This window comes from Lontra canadensis, unplaced genomic scaffold (assembly GCF_010015895.1).
Source record: "Lontra canadensis isolate GAN:19392208 unplaced genomic scaffold, GSC_riverotter_1.0 scaffold57, whole genome shotgun sequence".
Taxonomy (NCBI): Eukaryota; Metazoa; Chordata; class Mammalia; order Carnivora; family Mustelidae; genus Lontra; species Lontra canadensis.
This window is the reverse complement of record NW_022631051.1, coordinates 12,604,821-12,631,044: the sequence shown is the minus strand read 5'-3', so window position 1 is coordinate 12,631,044 and position 26,224 is coordinate 12,604,821. Positions and strand designations below refer to the sequence as shown.

The window sequence follows — 26,224 nt, the reverse complement described above, 5'->3', positions numbered from 1 at the left end:
CTGGCTGCTATCCTGACTAGAGGCTTTTTGTGAAATGCCTATTTTCAGTTAAGGAAGGAGAGGCTCAGTGAGCAGAACCCAGCCCCAGAGTATACCAGAAGACCCTGGCGGATACCTGTCCCCATCCTACTTGATCAGGTTCCATTCTGGCTTCTCTTGCTCTGTTGACAGTTGCTCTCTGCTGTCAGATGAGGGACTGTTAGATAAGAATTATTGTTTTTTAAATGTCTCTCCACTCGGTCTTCCCAAGTCCCACTTTTGCTCTCATTTGCCTTCGTGGAAGCCTGTGCTCCTGTCTGGACCTAGTGTGTCTGACATGTTTTTGTTTATTTATTATTGTTGGGGGGTGCTTTTTTGTCCTATGAAGGAGAAGACTTTCCTGGGTCTGCAGTTCACACATCTGTTCCTTCCTAGCCAAGTGACCCAGCCCTGGCAGCTCATGCTGGGGGACCTGGGGCTATGCCCCCAAGGCTGCCATTGGGGTCGGTGACAGGGAGAGGGTGGCCGCAGGAAGTGCAGACCAGGCCCAGCCTGTTTAAGGGCCCATCTCTGCCTCCCTGACAAGAGGCTGTGCCAGGGTACCCATCCAGGCCACCTACATTTGCGTGTGGCTCTGCAGACGAGAAAATTCTAGAAGCATGACTTTTCTTTTTCTAATAGGATCCTTTTAACACTGTTGGCTTTATGGGATAATTCTAAATGGTCATATATACCTAAAAGTGCTACTCTGAGGTGCTTTTAGTCCAGTGGCACTTGACATGAAGCCCCCAGGAAGTCATTTTGTCTCTTTTCCCTTTAAGCACAAGCTTTACTGCAAAAGGGCCAGTTCCATTTCTGTATCTCTCAACCACAGGCTTCTGCTGACTGACAGTACTTTTTTATTTTGTTCTATTAAATATTATTGAATGTATTAAAATTACTGAAACACATCAGGCTCGGACTTTTCTAACTCCACACTTCTAGCTGCTCCTCTGACATGGTGTGAACAGGACCCTGGCCACCCCCTGCGACTGACTGTGGCAACAGGAGGGCACCTGGGCCCAGGCTCCATCCCCTCTGGCTGGCCCTCCCCTGCAGCTCACAGGCTGGGAAGTGTTGTGGTTGAGGGACCTGAGGGAGTGAGTGGGAGTGCTGGTGTCTTCCAGGTCCCACCGTGGCCTGCAAAGCAGAACTACAGGCCAGATGCCCAGGACTGAGACCCCAGAAGCCCTGCCAAGGTTACCCTACAAGAACGGAAGGCCTGGCATTCCCAACGGTAGCCAAGACATGCTGTTGTGGGGAACAGAGTGGTTGGGGCGGGGGGGTTTGCCTTGAGGGCCTTTGTTTTTTTTTCTCCCTAGCAGTGCATCTTCTTGGAGATCATTTCCAGAATATATAAAATTATAGAGGAAAAAAAATCAGTAATTATACCACTCAGAGCAAGCAAACCAGTCAGGCCTTTTTTCCATGTGCATCTTGTGTGGAATGATTATGAATCTATGGGGCATAGCCCAGGATAACACGGGTTTGTCATATTGCCCATGCTACGTGTCTCATGTGGAAAGGACTATGAGGCCACCCCGTTACGTACTAAGTGACCTTGGGGGCCTTTCCTGGGCCTGAGACTCCCTCTCAGGGATGGCCTCTGCCCAGTAACTGAGCTCACACCTGGGAAGCTCCAGAGCCCATGGCCTGAGTTGAGATGTGGCATGTGAGTGCTGACAACCGTGGGCACCCACCGTGACCCGGCTTCCGGAGCACACCCAAGTCCTTGGAGTACAGGACTGGGCAGGAGAAAGACTACCCTGAGACTGGGCGTGTCTCCAACTTCTCCCCACTCGCCAGCTGTGGAACCTGGGGTGCTCGCTCAGACATGGATCTCCTGCCCTTCGCTGAAGTGTAAGGAGGTCATTCTGCTGGGAACAAGAAGAGGCTGCTGAGACCAGCATGCTGGGGTCTGTGTGCAGTGGACACCAGTCCACACCCTCCCTCAGGACCCCTGGGCTAGAGGGTCAGAATGGGCTGTCCTAGCTGCTGCCCCTCAGTTATGGAATCTGCCCTCCCCAAAACATCCCTCCTGCCTGCCTGTCATGCTAGCTACCTCCAGAGAAGATGGAGGCCCACCACAGGGAATCCTTTTGTAGCCCGACTTCCTAAACTGCTCATAACATGGTGGGGCCCAGGGGTGCCGCTTTCCTAGACTTGGTGCTTGTGCTTCCTGTCCCAGGACAGCATGTCTGGGGAGGGAACTGTTACCACCTTGACTTAGGGAAGGTTCTAGAACCTCGGGGGGCAGGAGTTGACTTCAATGGGTGGAAGCAAGAAAACAAATTCCTCAAGAAGGAGAGATCCAGAAAGGATCTCACACCCTTCTGTCCATAGCCTCACAGGGCTGGGGTCCTAGGCCTTAAGCAGCCATGCCCTGGTGACACAGTGGCCAACTCTTTGGCCCTATTCTTAAATGGCACTTCCCAACACCCTTGGTTTGACCTGAGTTCTGTTTTAGGTTGTCCTTTAAATGGAAGGCAGGGCAGATAGAAGGGATCTTGGGCTCTGCACCAGTCTGATGAGGAGTGGACTATAGTCAGGGCCAAGGCTGTTAGGAAAGCAAGAGCTCTGAGCCTACCAGGGCAGGGCTTTGCTGGGCTACAGCTAGTGCATCTGTGCAGGAGGCAGGGTGGGGGCCTGGGAGGATGGCTTTGTAATCCCTGGGCCTGGCTCATACTGTGGGAGAGCAGGCTGAGTGTGGAGGTAGGGCTGGGAGCTGGGAGCCTGTGAGGGCGGGTCAGAGGGGCAGAGAGTGACTGGGCACAGCCTGCCATCTCTGCCACCAGATCCGAGCCAGACCCAGAGCATGGAAAGACCACGAGAGTCCCTGGAGGATCTTCATTATGGAGTGTATGTGAGTCCAGGGTTCTTAGAAATGGATCACAGTCCTAGGCGGAGGGCTGGGGAAGAGCACAAGACAGGCATGTCACCGGGACCCAGTGGGCAGGAAGCAGGTTGCACCAAGTGGGAGTTGGGATACCTGGGTTCCCTCCACCCCCAGGTCTGGCACCAACTTGGTGACAGGCCAGGGTTCTTCCCACCTCTGCAATATGATGACCCCCCACAAAGAGGCCCCTCCTGATCCCTACTACCAAACACCCTGCTCTTCTTGAAGTGGAGTAGGGAAGTTCCTAGCAGGGCATGGGGATAGGGGTGCAGGGAGTGTGGGGAGAAGGCAGCCGATTTGATGTTCTGGGAACTGCTGCATGCCAGTGCCTGGGCTCCTGGCTTAGAGCCATTGTTAGGGTAGTGAGCGACAAGCTCCGGCATGCACATGGTCCCTGTCCACCCTGTAGCCCAGGATGAGGTCCCAGTCCTATCGGGACCTTAGTTCCCACATCTGCATGGATGAGCCCTGATCAGCTCAGAGGCACAGAGCTCCTAGTGGGGTTACTATCTGACACATAGAAGCCGATGTGGGCTGGAGCATCTTTCTGGGGACGGGGCTGGAGGATCAGGGCACTGCTCTTGCGGCTCCCAGGCCTACAGATGGTTTGGGGAGCTTCCTCTGGCATGATTCCGTTGGCTTGGAGCCTGCTTTAGTCTAAGCATAGACAGAAGCCCTGTGAGGTCTCCCACTTCCTCAATTCCAGAGTCCCAGGAAGTATGCAGTGCCCCTCCTACTTGAAGGAGAAGTTGGTGAGTACCTCAGGGTAGCCTGGATGGTTTGTAGGGACGCTGGCCCCAGCACCCACCGGGTGCTTTGTCTTGGGTCTGGAATTGCTTTCCCCCTAATGTGGCCCAGCTGGCCCCAGTGCAAACAATTGGGGTCCAGAGGCCACCAGGTGCATCCTGGACGGGAACAAAGCCAGCAGAGGGGCGGAGGGGCTGTCTGAGACCAGAAATCAGGAGCAAGAGCAAGCCCAGCTGGACCCCCTGAGGAGCCTGGGCTTGGACGGAAGGAAGGGCAGGCACTCGTTGCCTTCAAAGCCTGACCTGGGGCTGGGCAGGGACACCAAGGCCCAGAGATAGAAGGTGGGATCTGCCAGGGGCATCCCCGTACCTGAGGATCAATAGGCCTGTGCCCCCCGCCCCCCTGCTGGAGCTCCCTTGGGCAGGCACAGGGGCCTCCCCTATGGCCGAGACACCTGAGAAGTGTTCTCCGGGCTGAGGAGGGCACCGCACCGGTAAGAGGGCAGCAAGGCCAACACAGTGGGGGTGCCAAGAGCGCAGTGTTCAGGGGGCCTCTAGTGTGGGAAGGCCCGGAGATGTGGGTTAACCATGAGCACGTCGGCTCGGGGGGGGAAGCAGGGTTTGCGAACAGCCCTCCCCCATGCCTGCTTCCTTTCACAGCTCAACTGGCCAGTCCCGGGTGTGTGCTGTCCAGGCAGTGGCTTCGCGGGAGACCTGGACAGAGGCACATGACAGATGACACAGGACCATTGGAGCAGCTCCTTTTGCCTCTAACTGGCTGGTGAAGGACTGCTCTAGGACAAGGATGGGGACCTGGCGGCGCTCCCAGCTTGGGCAGGTCCCAGGGGCCCTGAGGAGCTGGCTCTGGGGTGGACCCAACCCCTTGCCTTACCACCTCTGGCCTGAGGACACGCCTACCCCAGGCCTGGGGCACCCATGCCGAGGAGCTGGCGGCTGCCAAGTGGGCCCCAGGGGTGAGCTCTGAGAGCTTTGGCACTCTGGCCCTGAGGATCGGCTGTAGAAGGAAGACCTTCAGTCCCTGGGCGTGGGGCCTGTCTGGTGTGGAGACAGGTGCATGCATGGCCAAGTCATATGTGGGGAACTCTGGGTGGGAAAGGTGCTGGGCCCCAGAATGGAAATGGCAGGGGCCCATGCTGGGGGCTAAAGGGGCAAGAGTGAGCCCTGCCCTAGGTTGTCTGAGTGTTGGTCTCTGCCCCATGAAACTCCACAGTCCCTCCTAGGGCCCAGGTGACTCTCAAGACAAGATGTTCCTTGCGTGTTTGTTGAGCGAGGACAAACTGGTGTGGGCAGGAGGGTTTTATCTCCACTGCAGGAGTAGTTCATCTCATGAGACAGCACAGAAGCAAGAGTGGGAAGCCAAGGGTGTGGGAAAGGGCCATCTGGCCAGGCAGAGCCCCCAGCTGGTACCTCATAGCCTGACTGTCGAGGGAGGTGAAACAAAACAGTTCCATTTTACAGGTGAGGCAGTGGGAACCTCACGGCTGAGGGAAAGCCACAGCACCAGTGCAGCCCCAGGGGCAGTGTTCCTGCCTGGTGGGGGACCTCCTTCCTTTGGTCCCCCATTACCCCTCACAGGACATGAGTGGGACAAAGGTTGGAGGCTACAAAGGCCTAGACTGGGGGATGGGGTGCCAAGGGGACAAGGGCCAGGCTGGAGGTTGGAAAGGCATCCAGGGACCGTTCCCCACTTGAAAAAAATCTTGTATGTGCCTCACCAACACCTGGAGCTGGGTTGGGGTCCTGACCCCTCCAACCCACCCTCCTCCACCCCCATGGCCTATCCTAACACTGGATATTAAGGAAAACAGGAACCCTGAGACCTGAGCTGGTGGAATGGGGATGGGAGCTCAGGCTCAGGAAAGAGCTGGAGGAGGCTGCCAGGCAATGGAGGCTGGCTGAATCCATGCAGTCGATGGGCACGGCCTTAGACTCTAGTTCCCGAGCTGAGCCTAGAGTCCCATCTCCTGCTGGCATTCTCCCTCTGTGGGAGACATCGAGCTTCTGTAGAGGGCCTCAGCTCTAGGATCCGGTCTAGTCCTGCACAAACCCCTCTCCTGGGCTTTTCACCGTGACCCCGCTGACCCCCAGAGGTTCAAGAATGCAGGGGTTCCCATGAGTCCCTGGTCACCAGTGCCCTGGTCTCTGGCTGTCTGATATAGTTCATCCGGCTGTGCACAGAATTGGGGTAGACATTCAAGACTTTCTTGATCCAAGGGTAGAAGGTGGGTCCCCTTGTATGGCTGGACTGGGGCCATTGTGAAGTCATTCCCAATTTGAAGTCTCTAAAACATGGGCCTGGGGGTAACCGGGGGGATGGAGTCCCAGCCCAAGAGTCTAAGATTCCAGGTCAGTGTGTGGCACAGAAGACAACTCCTCTTCACTTTGCTCGGAGAAGTGGAGGTAGGGGCAGGTCCCAGCTGGGCCCCAGAGGCTGTAAGAAAGCCCTGGTCCTGAGTCTGTGCTGGGGCAGTTAGAGGGGCCACTGGAAACTGGGTGGGCTTCCTACAGACATCCTTGGAGCTGAGGTGTCCCCCGCACCCCCAACCTAGGGTAAGGCTCAGGAAAGGAGAGCAAAGCTGGAGACCAGGCAGGACCTCAGGGCTGAAAGCCTTGAATGCCAAGGGAAGGAGGCTGGGCTTTATCCTTCAGAAACAGTGCAGCCATGGAAAGACTTGAGGAGGAGCTGGCACTGGGCACTTCCCAGATCACAGCTGGACACTGGGGAGGGATGACAAAGGCAGGCACCACCCCAACTCAGCTACAATGATAAGGGATATAGCAGAGCTCCGAGAGGACCAGAGCAGCAGGGGAAGCCCTTCAGCCTTCTTGGAGGAAAGGGAGTGCGGGCCAAGGGCCGGGCGGCTTCACTGGGCGGGGAGGAGAAGTGGCCAGGACACTCATCGAAGGGAGGGGGGTGTGGCGCCGGAGGTGGCCAGACGGACGCAAGCCAGGAAGAACACGCTGGGGGACGCGGGCAGGGATGTGGCGCGGTCCAGCCCGTCGTGGCTTCGTCCTACTGCGGGCATCCCCCAGGTTTTCAAGCCAGCTCCTCCAATCCCCGGGGGGAACTCAGGACCTCGGTTTCCCGGCGCGGCGGGGCGGGGCGGGGACAGTGCAAGTCTCGAAGCTGCCTGCAGGGGGCGCCCATGAGCGACGCGGCTGGAGCCTGAGCCTGAGACGCCGCGGAGACAGCGGGAGCCGGCGCGCGAGCTGCAGGTCAGTCGGGGTCTCCGGTCCGGGGTCCCGAGGGTCCTTGGCGGGCGGCCGGACGTCATGGGGCCGTCGGAGGCTGAGGGGCTGGGTGGGACGGGTGGCGCGGGACCCCTCCCTTCAGGGCACCCCGCCGCCCCGACCCTCTCTTCCCGCCATCCCGAGAGCGAGTTCACAGGGCTGGGGTCCGAGCTCTGCCCCGAGGCGGGGACCGCAATGGCGGGTGCAGGGGCGGCTCAGGCGCGGACGCACGTCCTAAGCCCGGTCGGGGGGCGGTGTGCGGACCCTCCGGGCCGCCCCAGACTGGACCGGAAGGTGCGCACGGGTCGGCGTGGAGGGGTGGGGACGCTAGAGCCCGACGGCCCCGGCGGCGGGGGTTGGCGGGCAGGAGTCTGGACCCGCAGGTGACGTGCGGGGACGTCCGTCGGTCCGTCTAGGTGCCACGGGCCGGCCCCAGGGCACTCAGCGAACCTTCCGGACGCGCCCGGAGGGGGTGGGCTGGGGGCGCAGAGGTGCGGCCGGAGAGAAGGCGGGTCGTACCCCCGGGGGCGAGAGAGGGCTTCCGCAGGTGGAGCAGCCCGGGGCGAGGACCGCATTCCCGAGGAGGAACGGCGAGGGCGGCTGCTCGGCATCCCGAACGCCCGGGCGCGGCGAGAAGGGGAGTCTGGAACGCTGGGCCGAGGCGGGAGCGTTCCGGGAGCAGTGGTGGCGACGCCCGGACTTGGGGGACCCAAGGGAGTCCAGAGGCCGGGCAGGGTGGCTGCGCGCCTCGGAGTGGACCTGGCCGTCTGCCGGGCTGCCCGGAGCTGAGGTGTAGGAATGGCGGGAATGGTGGCGGCCCTCGAGGGATTTGGCGCAGGACCGCCTAAAGGATCAAGGAGGGGGCCGCGGGCCCGCGGAGCAGAGATCTCTGCGTTCCCGGGGATCGCCATGCCGCTTTAGAATTTAACTTTCCAGACCGTAAAATGGGAGGATGGTGGAGGCCAAGGCAGAGGCGGAGGGAAAGAGAAGGAGAAGCTGGAGAGCAGGTCTCCCCATCCCCCATTCCCCATTCCCTACGACTGGAGTTGTGGTTGGCTCCTGGGGTTCAGTTAGTCTGCCCCTTTGTCCAGCTTTCCCTCACCATGGCGGGGAGCTCCCAGGCCCGTGTCCACCCACAGGGCCTGTGCTCACCTCTGGCTCAGAACTCAGGCTGCCCTCCCTTTGGCCTCTGCTGTCCAGCCAGCCTCTGCACCCTCCAGGACACTCTCTGTGTTACCTCCATGCCCCACTGTGATTGCCCTGCTTGTCCCCACTGTGGGGACCAAGATGGGGAGCTTTTTGGAGCACAGTGGCCCAGGGAGGATGTTGTGGGTTCAGGGGCTCCCTCTTTAGTCCTGCCGTGGCTGGTCCTAGAGGCACTGGCTGGGCTGGAAGGCTCTGGGGGCCAGGTCCCCATCTCGGGTCTCAGCAGGTCCGTGACCAGAGCTCCGCACTGAGGCTTGTCCACAGGTAGTGGTGTCAACACGTCCTTGCTCTGTTCTTGCCATTTAGAGTCTTCCTGGCTTTCCTAGGTTCTAGTGTCACTCCGGTCACTGCCCCTCTATACTAATCCTGTCCATGTAGATCAGGTTCTGGGCTCAGCCTGCTTCCCTGTTCAGAACCTCAGAGAAGCTGAGGGCTGCCCAGATATGGATGGCAGGTGAGAGAGGCTTTGGGCCAGGTCAGTCCTGGCCAACCTTTGGGGACTTGCTAGTGTTGCCCTCCCTCATATTGGTCTGTGAGGTGCAGGCCCCCAACCACACCGTGGTCCTGCCCCTAGGCACCCACAGCCCAAGAGAACAAGGGCTGGCTTCAAGGGCAACCCAATGGACGACAGATTTCAATGCCCAAACCTGGGTTCTGGTCTCACGACCATGGAGCACTCGCTGCCTTACTTGTAAAAACGAGCCTGACGGAATGACCAGTGCTCTCTGTACAGGGTTGTGATGGAGAGTAAATGAGAGATGGGCCTGAAAGGAGAAGGTCAGACCAGAGGACAGGTTGGGGTCTGTGCTTGAGCTGGGGAACCCAGAGGGAGGCTGTTGGCCTTGCAGCATGTGGGGGATACCACAGGGGATCTCTGTTGGCAGAGGGACATGTGGACTGGAGTTGGCTTCAGGGCTTCAGGGCTTCACAGCCTGCAACGTTTAACCTGCTTCATTCCTGAGCTACCCTACCCGGATGAGCGGGAACGGCCAGCCCAGCCATCCCGTGGAGGTTGTCTTGTCTGCTGCAGCTCAGACCAGGTGCTGAAGGGTGTGACCAAGGCAGCTAAGGGGAGGATGACCAGAGGGATGGCCATGCATGAAGTATGCTGAGAAGAGGTTTGGGGGGTGTGCCTTGGGGGCTGTGGAGGAGACAGACACCCGGAGTCAGGTGCTGAGCGGGCAAAAGGAACAAGTCCCAACCTCCAGGGAAAGGGTCTGGGCCCAAGAAGCATTAGCAGTCACAGAAGGGAGGGGTTACATGGTCTGGAGGCTGGAGGCAATGGTTGGGGTGCGGTGCCTGTGGGTCGTACCTTGGAGGTCTGTGCCGGGCCCAGATGGTGGAAGGGAAGTGTGAAATGGGCAGGAGCCTGTAACTGGGATGCAGAGAGGAGGCCCCCAGTGTTCACCTTCTAGACAGGGCTTTCATGCGCCAGGGAGAGGCAGGCAGCGTCATTCTGATGCCCCTCCTGGTGTGTGGGCTCATGGTCTCTGTCTGCCCACCCACCACAGAGGTGTTCACCTCTGGCCCTTAATGGCCTTTGCAAACTGGGAACCAGGTACAGGGGCCCACTGACTTAACAAGGAACAGTGGTGGAGCTGCGTGGCGTCTGGTGTGACCCACGGGCCGTGCTGCCTTTGCTGGCTGATGCTCTCACCCTCTCCCTTCAGCCCCCAGGGCTGTGTCAGCACACCCTCGTTCCAGGGACCCCAGAAGTGGGCCTGCCTCCCTCCTATCCTCGGTGGGTCCTCCCTCTAATGAGCTCCTGCCCTCCAACAGACCACACTTCTGCCAGGGCCCCACCCGTGCCCACTGGGGCCATCTAGGCCCCCCCCCATGTCCCCTTCAGGCATCATAGTCCCTGTTGTCCCACCATCAGAGGGCTCATTTGAGGGAGGTGTGGGTGCTGTCTCACAGGACCCTCGGTACAAAGGGGAAGACTCTTGCTTGGGATCTCAGGGAGTGTGGGATGGAGCAGGAGTGGGAGCACACCTGAGCTCCTGTGGCCACAGAATGGGCACTCAGCACCTTGTGTGTGGGGTGACTTCTTGGGGGGGGGAGCTGTCAGAGAGGTGGCCAGTGAGGGGGTGAATGAACACCTTAGGCTGGGAGGCTGCAGACTCTCCCGGTATCTGGCCTGGATGTATGGGGACTGGAGGGGGACTCTGGGCCCCCCGTGGGGAGAAAGGAGCTGGGGCTGGGCCTGGGGCCCCAGGAGCTGAGGATGCGGAGGCTACTCTAAGGGCCAGATTCAGTACAGGCGTCTCCACTAGCTCTCCACTCCACCAGTTCCTGCCCACATCCTGCCCCTGGGGCTGAGAGCAGCAGCCTCCGGAGGGGCAGTGGGGGAGGGGGACCACTGGATGCCTGCTTGGTGCTTTGGGCCCAGCCTGTGCCATGGTCCTGAGGTTGTCCTGCAGGGAGGGAAGGAGGGAAGGAAGGGGCCCCAGTGCTCCGTGGTTGCTCACCTCCAGGCAGCCCTGGAAGACACTGGCCCCACTCCAGCTGATGCGTTTGGAGAGGGCCTTGGTAGGCTCCAGGGCCCCTGGGGTTCTGGGAGGCTTGTGCCCACGCCCCGGGCCACTCTGAAGACCAGTCATGGCAGAGCCAGCTGTGGGCTTGGGGTTGAGAGGCGGAGCTGAGCTGCCTGTCCGACTGTTTCTTCTTTGCTTGTTGGCCTTGCCACGCTGACGGAGCTCCTGTGAGACAGGTGTTGCTACTTCTCGTCTACCTTCCGGGTCTCTCAGCTGGATCAGCTGGATCTCCTCCTGGGCTTTGTGTCTTTGTGAAGTTGCTGTGCTCATTCCTCAGTGCTGATCATCACCCCTCAGACCCCCGGTCGTCTGCAACTGTGTGCACGCCCGAAGTGCATCACGCGGATTGTGCTCTGCCTCAGATCCTTTATTTTTCATTGCAGGGATTTTTTATTATTTCTTGTTCATGTTCATCTGTTCTTGTTTCATCTCTACCCATCGAGTCGTACGTTCTTGTTCTTGCTTGTGGATGCTATTCCTTTTCTCTTCTCTTTAAAGATCCTAAATGTCTTTGAAAAGCATTATGAGATTATTACCTTCATGTCTTCCCGAATGGATGAATCTCTGTAGTTTGGGTGCTGTTGCTTATCTTAGCTTGAGTTTTTCTCCTGTGCTTCGCAATTGCGGTTCGCAGGCTCATCATAAGTGGGACCTGAGGCCCTGGAGACGGGGAGTGACCGCACACTTGGGGAGCAGCTGGCTCTCAGCAGTCTCCTGGGACAGTTCTTCCTTCAAGGCCCCCTTCTAGAGGCTCAGGACCCTTCTGGGGCCAGGCTCAGCAGCACGAGGCACAGAGCTCCCTGTGATGCAGCAGCTGGGATGCTGCTTGGCCCAGAGTAGGCACTGGTGTAACGTTTTCTGTGAGAAAATGATGGAAAGAGTCTCAGGCCAGGATTCCGGAGCCCAGGACTGCGCCGAGCATGGTTATGCCGGGTCCGAGTCCCGACACTGGGCCTGGTCTGTTGCACTGTGCCGCACCCAGGGACAAAGGTATGGGGTCCTGCCTGGAAGCCAGCAGGCACCTCCGTCCAGCAGACTCTGGGGACACAGACGCCATCTGCGCATGTGTACAGAAAGCCTTGCTAGTGTGACTTACAAGAAGCCAGAAGTGGGCCAGGAAGTATGTGGCTTTTGATTAAATGGAGTTTTAATTAAAGTGGTCAGGTCGGTGCAGGTGAGGAGGTAGGCTGGAAGAAGTAACAGTTAGTTCTGATCTAACCAGGGGGAATCCTGCGGGGTTGTCCTCTCCAGGCTTATCGTGCACGTGTCTCTAGTTTTGATGGGACAGCTTCTGCCCTCTGCCCTGTCCCCAGTAAGGGATAATCAGGGAGAAATATTACATTATTAACATTTAATTTCCTTTCCTGGCTAGCAACAGATGACTCAAGAATTAATTAGATAGAGCCGACAGAGAGGGATAGGAAATTGCCAGATCCTGGCTCCACCCCTGTCCCTCTCCCCTTGGGCCTCAGACCTTCCTGTCGCTCTAGGAGGCCTCTGAAGGGAGGGAAGCTGAGAGGGGCCAGGAGGCCCCAGGAAATCTTCCTGCTGCTGTGTTTTCATTGAGCATTTCCCTCAGCTCTATTCCCCCCTTTCATGCTCTGGGAAAGGCTGGGAGAGGTTGTTAACTTCTTTGGGACTTCACTTCCTCATCTGTAAAATGGAGCTCATGGGGCCAGTGAGAACAGATGACCCCCTTGTCACCATGCTCTCATATTGTGAGCTCCCAAGCAGGCCGCCCATGCTAAGAGGTTCTGGAGTAGAGTCCTGGCATCCAGGGAGAGTGCAGGGCTCGGTGGCTCAATGGTGGCCGGAGCCGAGTGACACAGGTTCTCTTGAGCTGTGTGTGCTACTTCACATTTCTTGTCAATGACACGTAGCTTGACATTGGCTCCACTGGGAGCATTTACACCACGAAAGTCTGACAAAGGTCGCAAGTCAGGGTGCCCCGACCCCCTGGGCTGATTTGCCTATCCGTGGCTGGGAAGCTCCCAACCTTCCCGCAGAAGAGCTCCAGTAGGAGGCTGTTCAGCCCTCTTCCTGCCCTGTCTGTCCCCTGGTGCCTTGGGTTGCACGGATGTCCTTGGCTTGGGACTGGCACTCTGGTTTGACAGATGCCCAGGCTGCCTGTGGGGCCAGGCCAGTCTTACCCCAGGATGTGCCGGCAGCAGCGGGAAGAGCCCGCAGGAATGCTGTAGGAAGGGCAGACAGGGAGCCAGATTTGCAAAGAGGCAGCCTTTCAGGACCCAGGCGAAAGGGGCATTAGGTCCTCGCAGGACTGATAGGGGTGGGAGGAGCTGACCAGGAGGAGCCGCTGCATCCAGTGAGAGTGGGAGGGCACCGCAGGTACGGTGACTTCAGTGTCGTCAGGAAGAGTGTCGCTACTAGGTGCTGGTGACCATGGGAGCCCATAGCGCAGAAGGTGGTAGGGAGGCCCTGGGGACTGGGGGTATGCAGGCAGGTACTCGGGGCTGCCAGGAGAGCCTCACCAAACACAGGGCCGGGTTAGGCCCCTCGAAGGCCTTGCCAGTCCAGGCATCCTGGCTCTTGGAGTCAGCCTGGCCTCCAGGACAGGTGCTGGTAGTGTGACCCCACCAGCAGTGCTCTGGGCAGTGGGGTAGGGCAGCCTGGCCTCAGCGCCGCAGAAATGTGATATGTATTTGGGTCAAGTGGACTGCCAGGGCTCCTGCCTCATCCTCCCCCAGGAAGGACCCTTGGAATCTGGACAGTGGTCTGGGGCCAAGTCAGGCTACTAGCCTGGGCTGGTCTGATTGGCAGACGCTGAGCGCCTCTTGATGCCAAGTCCCATGGAGAGGCCAAAGTCCGGGTAAGGAGGGCGGTGGGTGACGGTGAAGAGGGTAGAGGGCAGACAGCTTACTGGCGGCAGGGGACAGGGTCCCTGAGGCTTACTGGGCCTGGCCAGACCCCACTGGACTGTGGCCTGCTGCCTCTGCTGCTGGGCCTGGGAGGCCCCCGAGTGGCAGGCAGTCTTGGGACTGTCACTTCCCTTCACCAAATAAAAATTGGACCCTGGACACCCAGCTTCTGCAGTTGGGGGTTCCCTGGTGGGTGCTGCTTTGGGCTCTAGGCCAGGGACACTCTGGGACCAGGGATAGTACCAGGAGACTTGGTTGCATCGTCCTCTGCCACTGACATGCTCTGTGGGCAGTGGCTGGCAAATACCCTGCGTACAGCGGGCACTTGGGATTCATTCAGGCCCCCTTGGTAGTGGGCCCTGCTGGGCATAGGGGAAGCCCACCGGGTCTGCCGCAGGCTGCGGGAACCCTCCACTCTTCAGGGACTTCACCTCCTCTTCTCTGTCCTGTTTCCTGGGGTCGGGTGTTCTGTTCGAGCCTCCCGGTGGGCGCAGGGACCAGCCCTCAGGTGCAGTCTGGGCCGCCTGAGGCACACTGGAGTTAGAAGACTTGTGTTTCTCTGTTGCAGCCCCCTGTCACCTCCTGGATGGGGCGGGGGGAGCCTGGCCCTGGGAACATGGCAAGGGACCATGAGTCACCTTCTCCCAAGGCTCCCAGGCCTGCTCTATCCCTTGTGTCCTGGAGGAGTGAAGGAAGACACACTTTCCCGAGTCCATGTGTGGGTGGAGGAAAGGCAGGTTCCAGCCTCTGGTCCCCATGCAGGCAGGAGCTGCTGCCCGCGCGCACCTGGGGCCCCGGGAGGACTGTAGGAGGGGGTGGATTTGGCATGAGGGGACTCCACGAGGCAGCACCTATGAGTGTGACAGGTGGGGGCAAAGGCAGTGGGGAGCGGCCCCCAGGCTGATAGGGGCAGATGGAGACCTTTTCACAAGCTCAAGGGAACCCTGAGGGTTTGCACTGGGGGAGCCCAAGACCTCGAATTCTGCCTGTGCTTCTGCGGGGTTTAATTCCTTACACCTCTCTGACATTTTACTCTGGGGGAGCTCTTTCAGGTCTACTTATTTCCTTCTCATGGAATCTTGAGTGAGTGCCGCCGTGGTCCCCAGAGGCTCTCTGGGGTCCAGTCTCATCATGGTATCAATGAAGAAACTGAGGCCTAGAAAAGAAAAAACCATCCTTGCCTGCAGTTCTCCGGCAAGTCCTGGCTGAGCCCTCTGCTTTCTGCCCAGCATGACACTAAGTCTACCCTGGCATTAGTCAGGCAGAGGAGCAGGTTGGGGAGCGACCGTGGGAGGAGGGAGGGGAGGTGGGAGGAGAGGAAGGAGAGGAGGGCGCTCCCGCCCAGACGTGCAGGCAGCCAGCAGGGGCTGCTAAGGGGCTGACTGCCTTTGTGCTTGCTCCTCCACACTGTATGGCATCACCAGCGAGGGCATGGGGGCTCACCTGCCGGCAGCGGGACACAGGACCAGACGGGCCACCCAGGTCCTTCCAGATCAGAGCTCTAGGTATCTCTGGGCCTCTCCTTAACCCAGCGGCCTAGGTAGGTACTGGTGTTTCCCAGGGAGAGCTCTTAGGGGACAGAGAGGACTGAGGCTGGCCAAGAGAGAAGGTGGGTGGGCCTGGGAGAGCTGAGGAGTGAGGGGGGCTTTCTGGAAGGGTCCTGGGGGTGGCAGTGAACTCAGGGACCCAGGAGACTTGCAGGGCTGTCCCAAAAGTCTTGGGAAGCTGAGCATGGGGGGGCAACACAAGTGAGTTAACTTGTGTTAAGACAGATTCCTGTCTTGCTGAGAAAACACAAGGGCCAAGGCTGGTCCCCAGCCCAGTGTCCAGGCACAGTGGGTTGTTCTTGGGCTGATGCCTGGCCTGCGGGGAGGGCTTTGGTGAGTGGCACTGATGGCTGCCCCCGGGAATCTTCAGCGTTGCCCTCTCTGCCTGGGGTCCAGCTCCTCACAAGGCTTCTCCCTCGGCAGGTGTCTCGGGGACCTCAAAGCCGAGCTGAGCCAGGATGCTGCCAGAGCCCCTGCAAAGGGCCTGGTTTCTGGAGACTTGGCGTTGGCTGTGAAAAAGCCCTTGGGGGTTTTCCCCTCCCAGGCAGGGACGCTCTTGGCTCCTGTGAAGAAGGGGCTCAGGGGCCTGGGCAGGGCCAGCTGCGCTGCAGCTATGGACCGTGAGCTGGCCTGGCCCGCGTCCTTGCTGACCCTGCCTGTCTGCGGCCATGCCCACCATGGGCTTCTGGGTGTACATCACGGTGGAGCTGGCCATCGCCGTGCTGGCCATCCTGGGCAATGTGCTGGTGTGCTGGGCCGTGTGGCTGAACAGCAACCTGCAGAACGTCACCAACTACTTTGTGGTGTCCCTGGCGGCCGCCGACATTGCTGTGGGAGTCCTCGCCATCCCCTTCGCCATCACCATCAGCACGGGGTTCTGCGCTGCCTGCCACAGCTGCCTCTTCTTCGCCTGCTTTGTCCTGGTCCTCACGCAGAGCTCCATCTTCAGCCTCCTGGCCATCGCCATTGACCGCTACATCGCCATCCGCATCCCACTCCGGTGAGCTGGGGGCCGGGGCCGGTGGGTTGGAGCTCCCCTCCTCCCTTCCTTGGCATGCCTCATCTGGGGTTCACGTCTGTGCCGAGGTCTGCTCTGTGCCCAGCCAGGGTCAGGGTGAACCTGGGCTCACGTTTTGGTCTTTGATGTCTGCGTGTGGAGCTGAGGACAGCTCCACGGGGCCCAGGCTGAGGCTGCCCAGGGCTCAGCATGTAGCCGGGGAGCGTGCCAATCCAGGGGACCCCTGTGGGCCCCAGGCACCCTGACCCTCCCCGGTCTTCCCCAGGCTGTGTGGCTGAGGCTGCTGCTTTGGCTGCTGACAGATGCGTGTGGTCCGGGCCTGGGCGGTGCATCTGGGCCATTTTCTCACACAGTGTGATGCTGGGCTGGGGCGGGGCACTACGGGAAACCACAGGCCCTCTGAGCTAGAAGCCTGCCCGCAGGCCCGCCTCCAGCTCCTCTGGGCCACTCGCACAGTTTGCACATTAGGAAAATGACCCAGAGAGGGGAAGTGACTTGGCTGAGTGCCACAGTGAGTCACTTGGACCAATATGCAAATTTTGTGCTCCTCAGGTCAGCAAGTACTCATGGTCTTGGAGAGAGCCTCTGTGTTCAGCTAGCGGAGGGGGTTTTCATGGTGAATCTTTTGTGAAGTGACTTCAGCTCTGGATTGTGTAAATGAAGACTTTCCCTGAGGCCAAGAGCTTATTTAATGCGGCCTCCACCTAGCTGGCCCTGAGGGAAGCTAGGAAGTACCTCTCTCCCCCAAGGTAGGGGTTGGGATGGGGGTGGGGGTTCCTCCAGCCCCACTTCCTTGACCGTGCATCTGGGAGCTGGGTTCCACAGCCCAGTGGTTGCAGACACTGAGGGGGTTCTCAAAGGACCCAGGTACCTGGCCCTGTGGTGAATTCTCCCAGACAGGTCAAGTGCCTTCCTGTGGAGCAGGCCAGAGTGTCAAACCTAAGGGGGCCCTTAGAGGTCATTTCTTCTCATCTTCTGGATAGAGAAATGAGGCTCAGAGAAGGGAGCCAGCCCTCAGGGCCACCCAACGAGTTGGCAGCACAGTTGGGCCTGGGCCTGGGCCTGCGAAGAGCTGTGGCCTGTCACCCACTGCACCTCAGTCTTTGGGGAACAGGGTGACAGGGTGGCCCTGGGCTCCCAGACCTGCACCTGGCCACTGCTGTTACGTGGGCTGGAAGGGGGAAGCAGGCGCCCTCCCTGTGCTGCTCGAAGGAAGGGAGGAGCCTAGGCCCCGTATGGCCCTGTAGGGTGCTCTAGTCTCAGGAGAGCTTATGACCCTTGTTGAAGAGGAGACTCTGGCCAGCCCATAGAGGACTGGCCTTGTCGTGCAGGGTCCAGGGTCCAGGCTCACTGAGGGACAGGTCAGAACACAGGATCCCAGGTAGACCAGAGAGCAGAGAATTTGGTGTCTGCTTTAGGGGCCAGGCTGGGCATGAGCTGGGCCTGGGCCAGCCCTGTTGGGAACACTCAGTAGGGAAGGAGAGACCTCGCTTTCACTTACTTCCCCAATTTAAAGGGCAACAGCATTCTAGGGAGAGATTGGGGCTCAATGAAAGGGTCTCAGCTTCTTTTGCTTCTCTCTCTGTATTCAGAGAGTCAAGAGAATGAATCCTGATGTAGGAGTAGGGGACGTGCTGTGTGACCATAAAAAGCCAGCTGTCACTCTCTGGGCCCATTTCCTCATCTGTAGAAGGGGACAGGCCTCTCTGTTCTTCTGAGCTCACAAAGGTGTGGTAAGGACCAGTGAGCGGATGGGAGGGATGGGGCCAGGAGGAGGGAGGTTCGGTGGGGTGGAGCAGATAGGGAATCCACTCCTGGTTGAGTGCCTGGAGTTTCAGAGCTGGGTCCCTGAATGGAGCCTGGACCTGCCCCGCCCCATCTGCAATCTCCAGTTCTCACAATCTCCTGGAGTGGGACCCAGGTCCACCCAGATCCTGGCTGAGCAACACTGGATAAAGCTTTGGAAGGGTCAGCCTGGATGTCTTGGACGGGGAGTTGTTAGGGATGACGATACTGCTGTGGCTGATCCCCTCCCGTTGCCAGAGGATGTTAGCGCAGTTTCTCCTCTGATCCTCACCGCCCGGCATCAGGGCCAGGGCAGATGTTATGACCCTTGTGTTACTCATGGAGAGGCCGGTGTCTGCTGACTCGGGGTTGGGGGGCGGCTCGGGGCCCTTCCTGAAGTTCTAGGCTCCCTTCGGTCTCTCTGCTTTCTTATTCCTCAAGGGCCCTGGGGCGGGGAGGGTGAGGTGCATGAAGGTGTAAGGGGGAACAAAGTGGAGGCAGGTGAGAACCTGGAGCTCCTGCCTCTCCCCCGTCCCCTGCCAGTGGGAAACCTCCCCTCCTGCTCCGCTCGGCAGGTGCCTTTGGCAGCTCTCAGGAGCCCACCCCCTGACTGCTGTCCTGGACATCTAGCCCCAGGCCCGTGTCACTCACCCCTCATTTCTCTCTCTCTTTCTCTTTCCTTCTTTCTCTTCCTTCCCTTCCCTTCTTCCTTCCTTCCTTCCTTTCCTTTCTCTCCCTCTCTTTCTTTTTTTAGACTTTTTATTTATTTATTTGAGAGAGAGCACACAACGGGGCGGGTGGGAGGGTAGTGGGTAAAGGGAAGGACAAAGGGAGAAGCAGACTTCCGGCTGAGCAGGGAGCCTGATGTGGGGCTCAGTCCCAGGACCCCAAGATCATGACCTGAGCTGAAGTCAGACCCTTAACCAACTGATGCACCCAGGTGCCCCTCTCTCTTTCTTTCTTAAAAAACTTAGTTTCAGAAAAATCTGTGCTTCTTCCCAAGTGCAGGGACCCTGGTGGCTATGGCAGGGCTTAGTCAAGAAGCCAGTGAGAAGCAACCTGGCCAGAGGCAGAGATGGAGCTCTCAGTATCCCCAAAGGACAGAAAGCCTAGGGAGAGAGATTTTGTTACTTTTGTGCCCCTTGTGTCCTGCCTCTCACATTAGCCCCTGGCAAACACTCACTCTCCTTGGAAAATAGGCCACATTTGGAGCAGCACTTGGTGCAAAGACTTGAGGTGTATGTGGTGAATCGCCCCACGGAGACAAAAACCAAGTACCTGGCTTCTAAGGAGGGCAGGATTGGGAGAGAGGGCTCCCTGGAGGAGGTGATGCCGGACGGGTCCTACAGGATGGGTATGTGTGGGGGCAGGTGTAACAGGAGTGGGCCAAGCTTAGACAAAGGCCCCAAGGAAGGAATGAATACATGGGCTCTGGGCCAAGGAGAGGTGACAGAAGAACAGGAGGGCAGGGAGGGTATGAGGCTGGCTCAGGCCTGCCTCTGCCCTGGAAGGAGTTTGGGTTTCACCCATGGCTCTTCATTTCTTAGATCACTGACCTCTTTGGACAATTTCGGAAAGCCCCCGCCTTCTGTCAGTGTAGGGAAAATGCACATGAAGCCCCACCTGGAGCTGCTGGTGGTATTCTGGGATCACAGAGGAAGCCCCCAACATGGGTAATGGGGTGTCCCTGGGAAGGGGCGGCCTGGGAGCTGGAAGATGCATGGATGCAGAGGTACCCCCAAACGTGCCAAGCAGTGCCCTGGCACCTGCTCCCTGTGGTGCCGCTGGGCCCCCCCCTCAATGGCAGAGGGTTGTGCTGGATGCATTTGGCATCACTTACACTGGACGGCCTATGTCCAGGGCCCAGGAGGCCAAGGCGGGACTACCATCCGTCATAGACACAGCCCAGGGGATGCCCTTGGGCCAGGCTGTGGCTTGGCTGTTATTCCATTTGGGCCCTAATGCTGTTCCAGCTCCCCAGGGGCCTGGGTCTAGGGCTCTCAGCCCAAGGATTTTTCTTCTGAATAACAAAATTAATTTGTTTGATGGGTGTGTGTGTGTTTAAATAACTACCTGCACATACTAAAACATCAAAAAGAAACAACAGGATATATGGTGAAAAACTGTCCCTTTTGTCCCCTGCCCTGCCTTCAGTTCTCTTCCTGGAAGGCAGTGTTGGGAATCCTCTCGGAGATACTCTTGGCATGCCGCAGGCGAGCGCTATTAACATGGGTTTCTGTCCCCACAAGGGGCTTTCCTTTTAAAATCGAGTGCCCGACTTCCCCTCCTGGGTTTCCTTGTCTGTAAAAGCAGACAGCTGGACAGACCAGGGATTTTCAAACTATCCTGGAAGTCTTTGGGCTGCACCCTGGGGTCCCCACCAGCTCATTCATTCAGTGACTATTAAGCTGCCTCCCTTCCTCAGCAGCCTACCTCTGTGATTGCCTGGGAATCGCAGGTTGGCTACAGGAGGACAGTTTGGAAATCCCCAAAGCAGGTGGTCTCCGGGGTCCTCTACACCATCCCCACAGCTGCTTGCTTCTCTGCTGGCTTGCCTCAAATGACAGGAAGCTCCCTTTCCCTGAAGCAGCCCGCGTCTTGTGTGCACAGCTCGGCCGAGAAGTTCTTCACCCTGTCACAGTTCACCTCTCTGCAATCTCCACCCACGTATTTTACATTCTGCCCTCATGGGACAGTGCTCACAGGCCCTGGATTCTTAGCCCCATTTTACAAATGAGGAAGCTAAGGCTCAGAGATGCAGAGTAATAGAACATGGCCGAACCAGGAACACACCAGCACTGGGACTCAGGAAGGGATACGCTTTTCTCAGGAAAAATACCAACATGAAAATAGCCTCCTGTTCAATGAGATTCTATAAATTATAATTTGTAGAGTACCACAAACAGTGCCCGACAGAGAGCAAATGCTGTGTAAGTATCAAGTGTGTTGCGGGGGGAGCCTGAGACTTTGTGTTTGAGGCTCCAGAATAGGAAACAGGGCAGCGTAGGCTCTCTGTGGCTTGGTAGAAATGGTCAAGTCCATGACCCTCTTTCTGCCAAGCCCTGTTGCAAGCACCGAGGTCCTTGCTAAATGGGGTTGAAGGCTCCTGGGAGGGGCCCTGCCTGGTTACTGTTAGGATTCAAAACTGACATACATTCAGAACTGACACACTTACCTTGGCCCAGGGTGCTCTGGGCTCCTGAAAAGTCCACAGCAAGGCCATTCCTCTCCTCAGGCTTTAGTTTTCCTGTCTATATAATGAGGCGGTTGGATTAGATAAGCGGTCAGAGGCCGCCAGACTTTTCTCCCGCTTAATTTGAATTTGTTGACAAAATGTAAGCCACGGGGGATCTTACCCAGAGGATCAGCTCCTCAGCCCCTCTGAGATCTGGTGGCACTGGAAGCACGTTCTGCATGGGTGGCCGGGGCAGAGCAGTGTCAGCTGTCTCTTGTACACATGATGTCCTGACCGCCTGCCTCCCACACTTCTTCCCTGTATATAGGCCCATGTTTGCCATCCCCAGATGAGATAGTTTCTGTGGGTGCTTCCCATTCTGGAATTAAGTAAAGGGCACCTACTGTATGCCCCTGTGTCCATGCCAGCAGTACAGAGATGGCTGCAGAAAAACCCTTCCCTCAAGGGGCCCTTGGCCTCAGGGGCCCAGATAGAGTAGAGATTAGCTGCATCTGGGTAGGAAACTTCTTGGGGAAGATATGTGAAGGGTGGGTGGGGCTTACCAGGTAAAGGGGAGGGAAGTCTGATGTTGCCAGGATCAAAACCATTAAACAGATGGTCATCTCTCAGCGATCACTGAGGTCACCTTCTTCAATCAGGGAGATGATGTTTTGATTGCCTATTCTCTCCCTCTCTCTCCTAAAGAGAGAGAGAGAGTGCGCATGCAGGCATGCTTGGTGGGGAGAGTTGGGGGTGCAGAGGGAGAGAGATAATCTCAAGCAGGCTCCCTGCTCAACGCAGAGGCTGACGCAGGGCTCGATCTCATGACCCTGAGATCATGACCTGAGCAGAAATCAAGAGTCAGGCGCCCAACTGACTGAGCCGCCCAGGTACTTCAGACTGCCATTCTTTTAATAAAATTTATGCCACCTTTTTTGTGGGCTGGGGGGTCAACTTCCTGGCTGGCAGATCAGGTCAATGCCCTTAGTCTGGGACTGAGCCTGGCTCTCTGGAGTCCTCAGTGCTTTCAGACACATTCTTTTTCCTCTCTGGACTTCAGTACCTTAGGTAGGTCTTTGCTCTTGAACGTTAAGATTACTGTATAAATGTTAAGACAAGCTGATGTCAGTCGTGTCTCTCCAGAGGGCTGGGAGTGAATTTGAAGGGGAGAAAGGGTATTTTGCCCAGGACCCCCACTGCTCCTTGGGGGTTTCTGGAGACCTTAAGTCAAGTGGGGAAGGAAGAGTGTGAGGACAAGAGACACGAATCATCTCCAAGTCTGATGTGGCAGGTTCTGCCCCCAGCCACTGAGTCTGCACCCCTGACCCATTCCCACTCTAAAGGGAAACTTACTCTAGCATCAACTAAGCCCAACATGGAGGTGATACGTTCTCTCACTTATAAATTCCCGCAAACTGAACTACTGAGTTCCAGGACTGCTTGTAATACTGTTTAGTGATCATCTGAATGTCTGCCGAGTGGTTTCCTCTCCAGGGAGCCTGCTGTCCTGTTGGCTCCTGTGGGAAAAGGCAGGGCTTGGACCTGCACTGCACAGAGGACCATACCGAGGCTAGGAGGCAGGAAATGACTGGTCCTGGTCTTCTAGCCAGTGGGTGGGGGATGGGGAGGCTCTCTGGGTTTCTGACTCATGGCCCCACCTAGCCTTGAGGTTTTTCAGACCTCTGATGCTAGTCTCCTTTCCCCAGGTACAATGGCTTGGTGACTGGCACAAGGGCCAAGGGCATCATTGCAGTCTGCTGGGTGCTGTCGTTTGCCATTGGCTTGACTCCCATGCTGGGCTGGAACAACTGTGGTCCACCAAAGGCGGGCCAGAACCAGTCAGAGGTCTGTGGGGAGGGCCAGGTGACCTGTCTCTTCGAGGACGTGGTGCCCATGAACTACATGGTGTACTACAACTTCTTCGCCTGTGTCCTGGTGCCCCTGCTGCTCATGCTGGGCGTGTACCTGCGGATCTTCTTGGCGGCCCGACGGCAGCTGAAGCAGATGGAGAGCCAGCCTCTGCCGGGGGAGCGGGCTCGGTCCACGTTGCAGAAGGAGGTCCACGCGGCCAAGTCGCTGGCCATCATCGTGGGGCTCTTCGCCCTCTGCTGGCTGCCTCTGCACATCATCAACTGCTTCACCTTCTTCTGCCCGGCGTGCAGCCACGCCCCGCCTGAGCTCATGTACCTGACCATCATCCTCTCCCACACCAATTCCGTCGTCAACCCCTTCATCTACGCCTACCGCATCCGGGAGTTCCGCCAGACCTTCCGCAAGATCATTCGCAGCCACATCCTCAGGCGGCGGGAGCCCTTCAAGGCAGGTGGCCCCAGTGCCCGGGCCTTGGCAGCCCATGGCGGTGACGGAGAGCAGATCAGCCTCCGCCTCAACGGCCATCCTCCCGGGATGTGGGCCAATGGCAGCGCCCCCCAGCCTGAGCGGCGGCCCAATGGCTACACCCTGGGGCTGGTGAGTGGAGGGAGTGCCCATGAGGCCCATGGGGACATGGGGCTCCCCGATGTAGAGCTCCTCAGCCACGAGCTCAAGGGAGCATGCCCAGAGTCCCCCGGCCTCGAGGGTCCCCTGGCCCAGGATGGAGCAGGCGTGTCCTGACGATCCACTGAGTTTGCCCCTTCCTACAGGAGGGAGATCTTTCTCTTTGGTGGATGGAACCAGTCATGTTGGGAGAAGAGTGAATGGGCCTGGAGACCCTTTTCATGGCCAGTTCCCACTTTGGACTGAGGCGGGAGACCTGGCTGGAGCAGCATGAGGCCCAGCAGGAAGGGCCTGGAGTTCGAGGAGTGGACGTTTCTTGGTGGGAGGCCCTGCTTCAGGTCAGGGCCACAACACCAGACCATCTTGGCTGGGCAGGGTCTGGTACCCCACTCTGGAAGCATCTAGAAGCATCACCCCGACTTGGCAGAAGATCTGTGGCAGAGCAGGCTGGCTGGCCCTGAGGCTGGGGCAAGGGGGTGGGGGAGTATGGCTCCAACAGGCCCCTGACCACACAAACAGACCACCCTCCCCAGGCTTCCCAAGGGTTCAGGAGCTGCTGTGCCCAGAGGTGGCGTTTTTCTTTTGTTGTTTTTCCAAGAGAAAATGTTAAGTGTGAAGAATACCTTTTTTTTTTTTTTTTTTTTAATTATCTTCCTTCCCTGGTTGCTGGGTCTGATGTCAGTCCTGCTGCTAGCCTGTCTCCAGCAGTAGCCCAGGGAGTCCCAGGCAGCCCTCTCTGGTTACCATGAGCTGCCGTGCACTTCTTACACACTCTGCCCCAGTGGCATCCTCTAGGGCCACCAAGCTGGGCTCGAGGACAGGAGGTGTCATGGAATACTGCCAGACTGTGGGCTCCGGGGAGGAGGTTGGGATGGGCCCACTGTGCAGGGTGCCTGGGTAGCTCAGAGCTGCCCAGCCAGAGGCCCTGTCCAACGGCCTTTCTGTCTGAAGGGAATGTTTTCTTTTTTCCTGAGATAAAATAAAAATGAGCCATTTGTGTTTTAAACTTGCCCAGTGAAAATGGTGTCTGAGTTCCTTTCCCCATTCCACAGCCAGGCCTATGGAATATATATGTGTATATGGGCGCATATTGCACATGTGAGAGAGTGTGTGCACTTGTACTTGGAGACAGACAGACACCCTGCCTGACTGGGGGGGCCTCACAGGCTCCCTTGTCCCGAGGGAAAAGGCTGCCTGGGAGCACCAGGATCTAAATGCACGTGAGCAGCCCCCAGACCTGTGTTCCTGTGGGAGGGGGGTTGTGGGAGGAGGGGCTCTTCCCAGCTGCCCTCCCTGCAGAGGCCATGGCTCCCCACCCCACACTGCCCCCTCCAGTCCTCTGAGAGGAGTGCCCCACTGCTGGCCCCTTGCTCCACCCCTTAGCTGAGAGGCCACAGAGGGATCTGGAAAGAGATAGAGGCGAGGGTTCAACTGCCTTCCCCTTCCTCTGGAGTCACCCCACCTCCTGCACCTAACAAAAACCTACTGGGTTTCCTGCTCTGAACCTGCCTCAGGGGCTGTGTCATCCTTCCATGCTGGACAAGTTTGAGGCCCAGGGGGAAGTTAGCAACCCACTGCGACCCAGCGGAAAGCCAGTCTGGTCTCAGGTCTCCTGGGCACGCTCAGGCAGGGAGGGGGAAGGGCTGTTAGAATTTACCAGGTAATCCTCACACAGCCCTGGGAGCCCCATTTCATAGAGGACTAAACAACCTCTTGAACAGAGAGGCTAAGCACCTGCCCCAGGTCACATAGCCGGTAAGCGGCAGAAATAAACTTAAATCCCAGGTCTGACTACAAAATTCATGCTCTCGTGATGAACTGTTTCAACCAGACCGAAAAGTATGAAATAATACGAGGTCCCCACCACTCCACTCAAGAAATGAAACATGACGATGACAGTGAAAGCCCTGGCCCCTCCCCTACATTATTACCCTGCTTCCCACACCCAGAAACAGCCACTCTCCTTCATTGGGTTCCACTGCACATCTTTCTACCTTCGCTATACAGATACAGATGCACATTAAGTATTTCTAAGCCAACATGGACTTGCTTTGGGCTGTATTACGCGGCTCCATCAGTCAGAGGTCCTCTATGCCGGCCGCACAGCAGAGACACTGAAGGCACTTCGAAAAGCATCAAAGCTTAACCCCTTCCCCCAGAGAGTCTGGGGGGATCCAGGCAGTAGTCCCCCAGGGGCTCTTATGGACAGCCAGGGCTAAACGCCACCGAAATAAACCCACAAGCCCATCCCTATCCACACCAGTGTCCTCCTCTCTCCTACACACTTTGCTCTGTGCTATGGGCTGAGGGTAGAGCAGTGCCCGTGTTGTGCCTAAGGAGGCCAAGAGCATGGATGCTGTTGGTCCTCATGACCAGTGGATGGAAAGAGGCCAGGGAGAGAACCACAATGGTAGAGAAGGAAAAGTACCGTCTCTCCTGTCTTTACTGAGGCTTCTTAGGAACTGAGCTTTGGGTGCTGCGTACATGGGTGTAGGCTTTGGGGCTAGGGAGGGACAGGACCAGGGGCTAAGGAAAGGCCCCCAAGTACTACCAATCCCCAAGTGCTCTTAGGGACAGCCCGGAGCCTGGCTCCAGAGCCCAGACACTTCAACCTCCTCAGGTCCCCAGGGCCCAGGATCCTACCTCCATACCACCCCATGCAGGCTCCCACTGCG

At 57.9% G+C, this 26,224-nt stretch overlaps 1 protein-coding gene across 1 annotated transcript; it reads left to right on the top strand.

The window, feature by feature from the left end:
• The first annotated feature begins 15,367 nt into the window (after positions 1 to 15,367).
• Positions 15,368 to 24,555, top strand: ADORA2A (adenosine A2a receptor). The gene is made up of 2 exons (XM_032876038.1): positions 15,368 to 16,075; positions 22,760 to 24,555. The coding sequence occupies exons 1-2, from the start codon at positions 15,744 to 15,746 to the stop codon at positions 23,664 to 23,666; spliced, it is 1,239 nt and encodes a 412-aa protein (XP_032731929.1). The 5' UTR covers positions 15,368 to 15,743; the 3' UTR covers positions 23,667 to 24,555.
• The last annotated feature ends 1,669 nt before the right edge of the window (positions 24,556 to 26,224 follow it).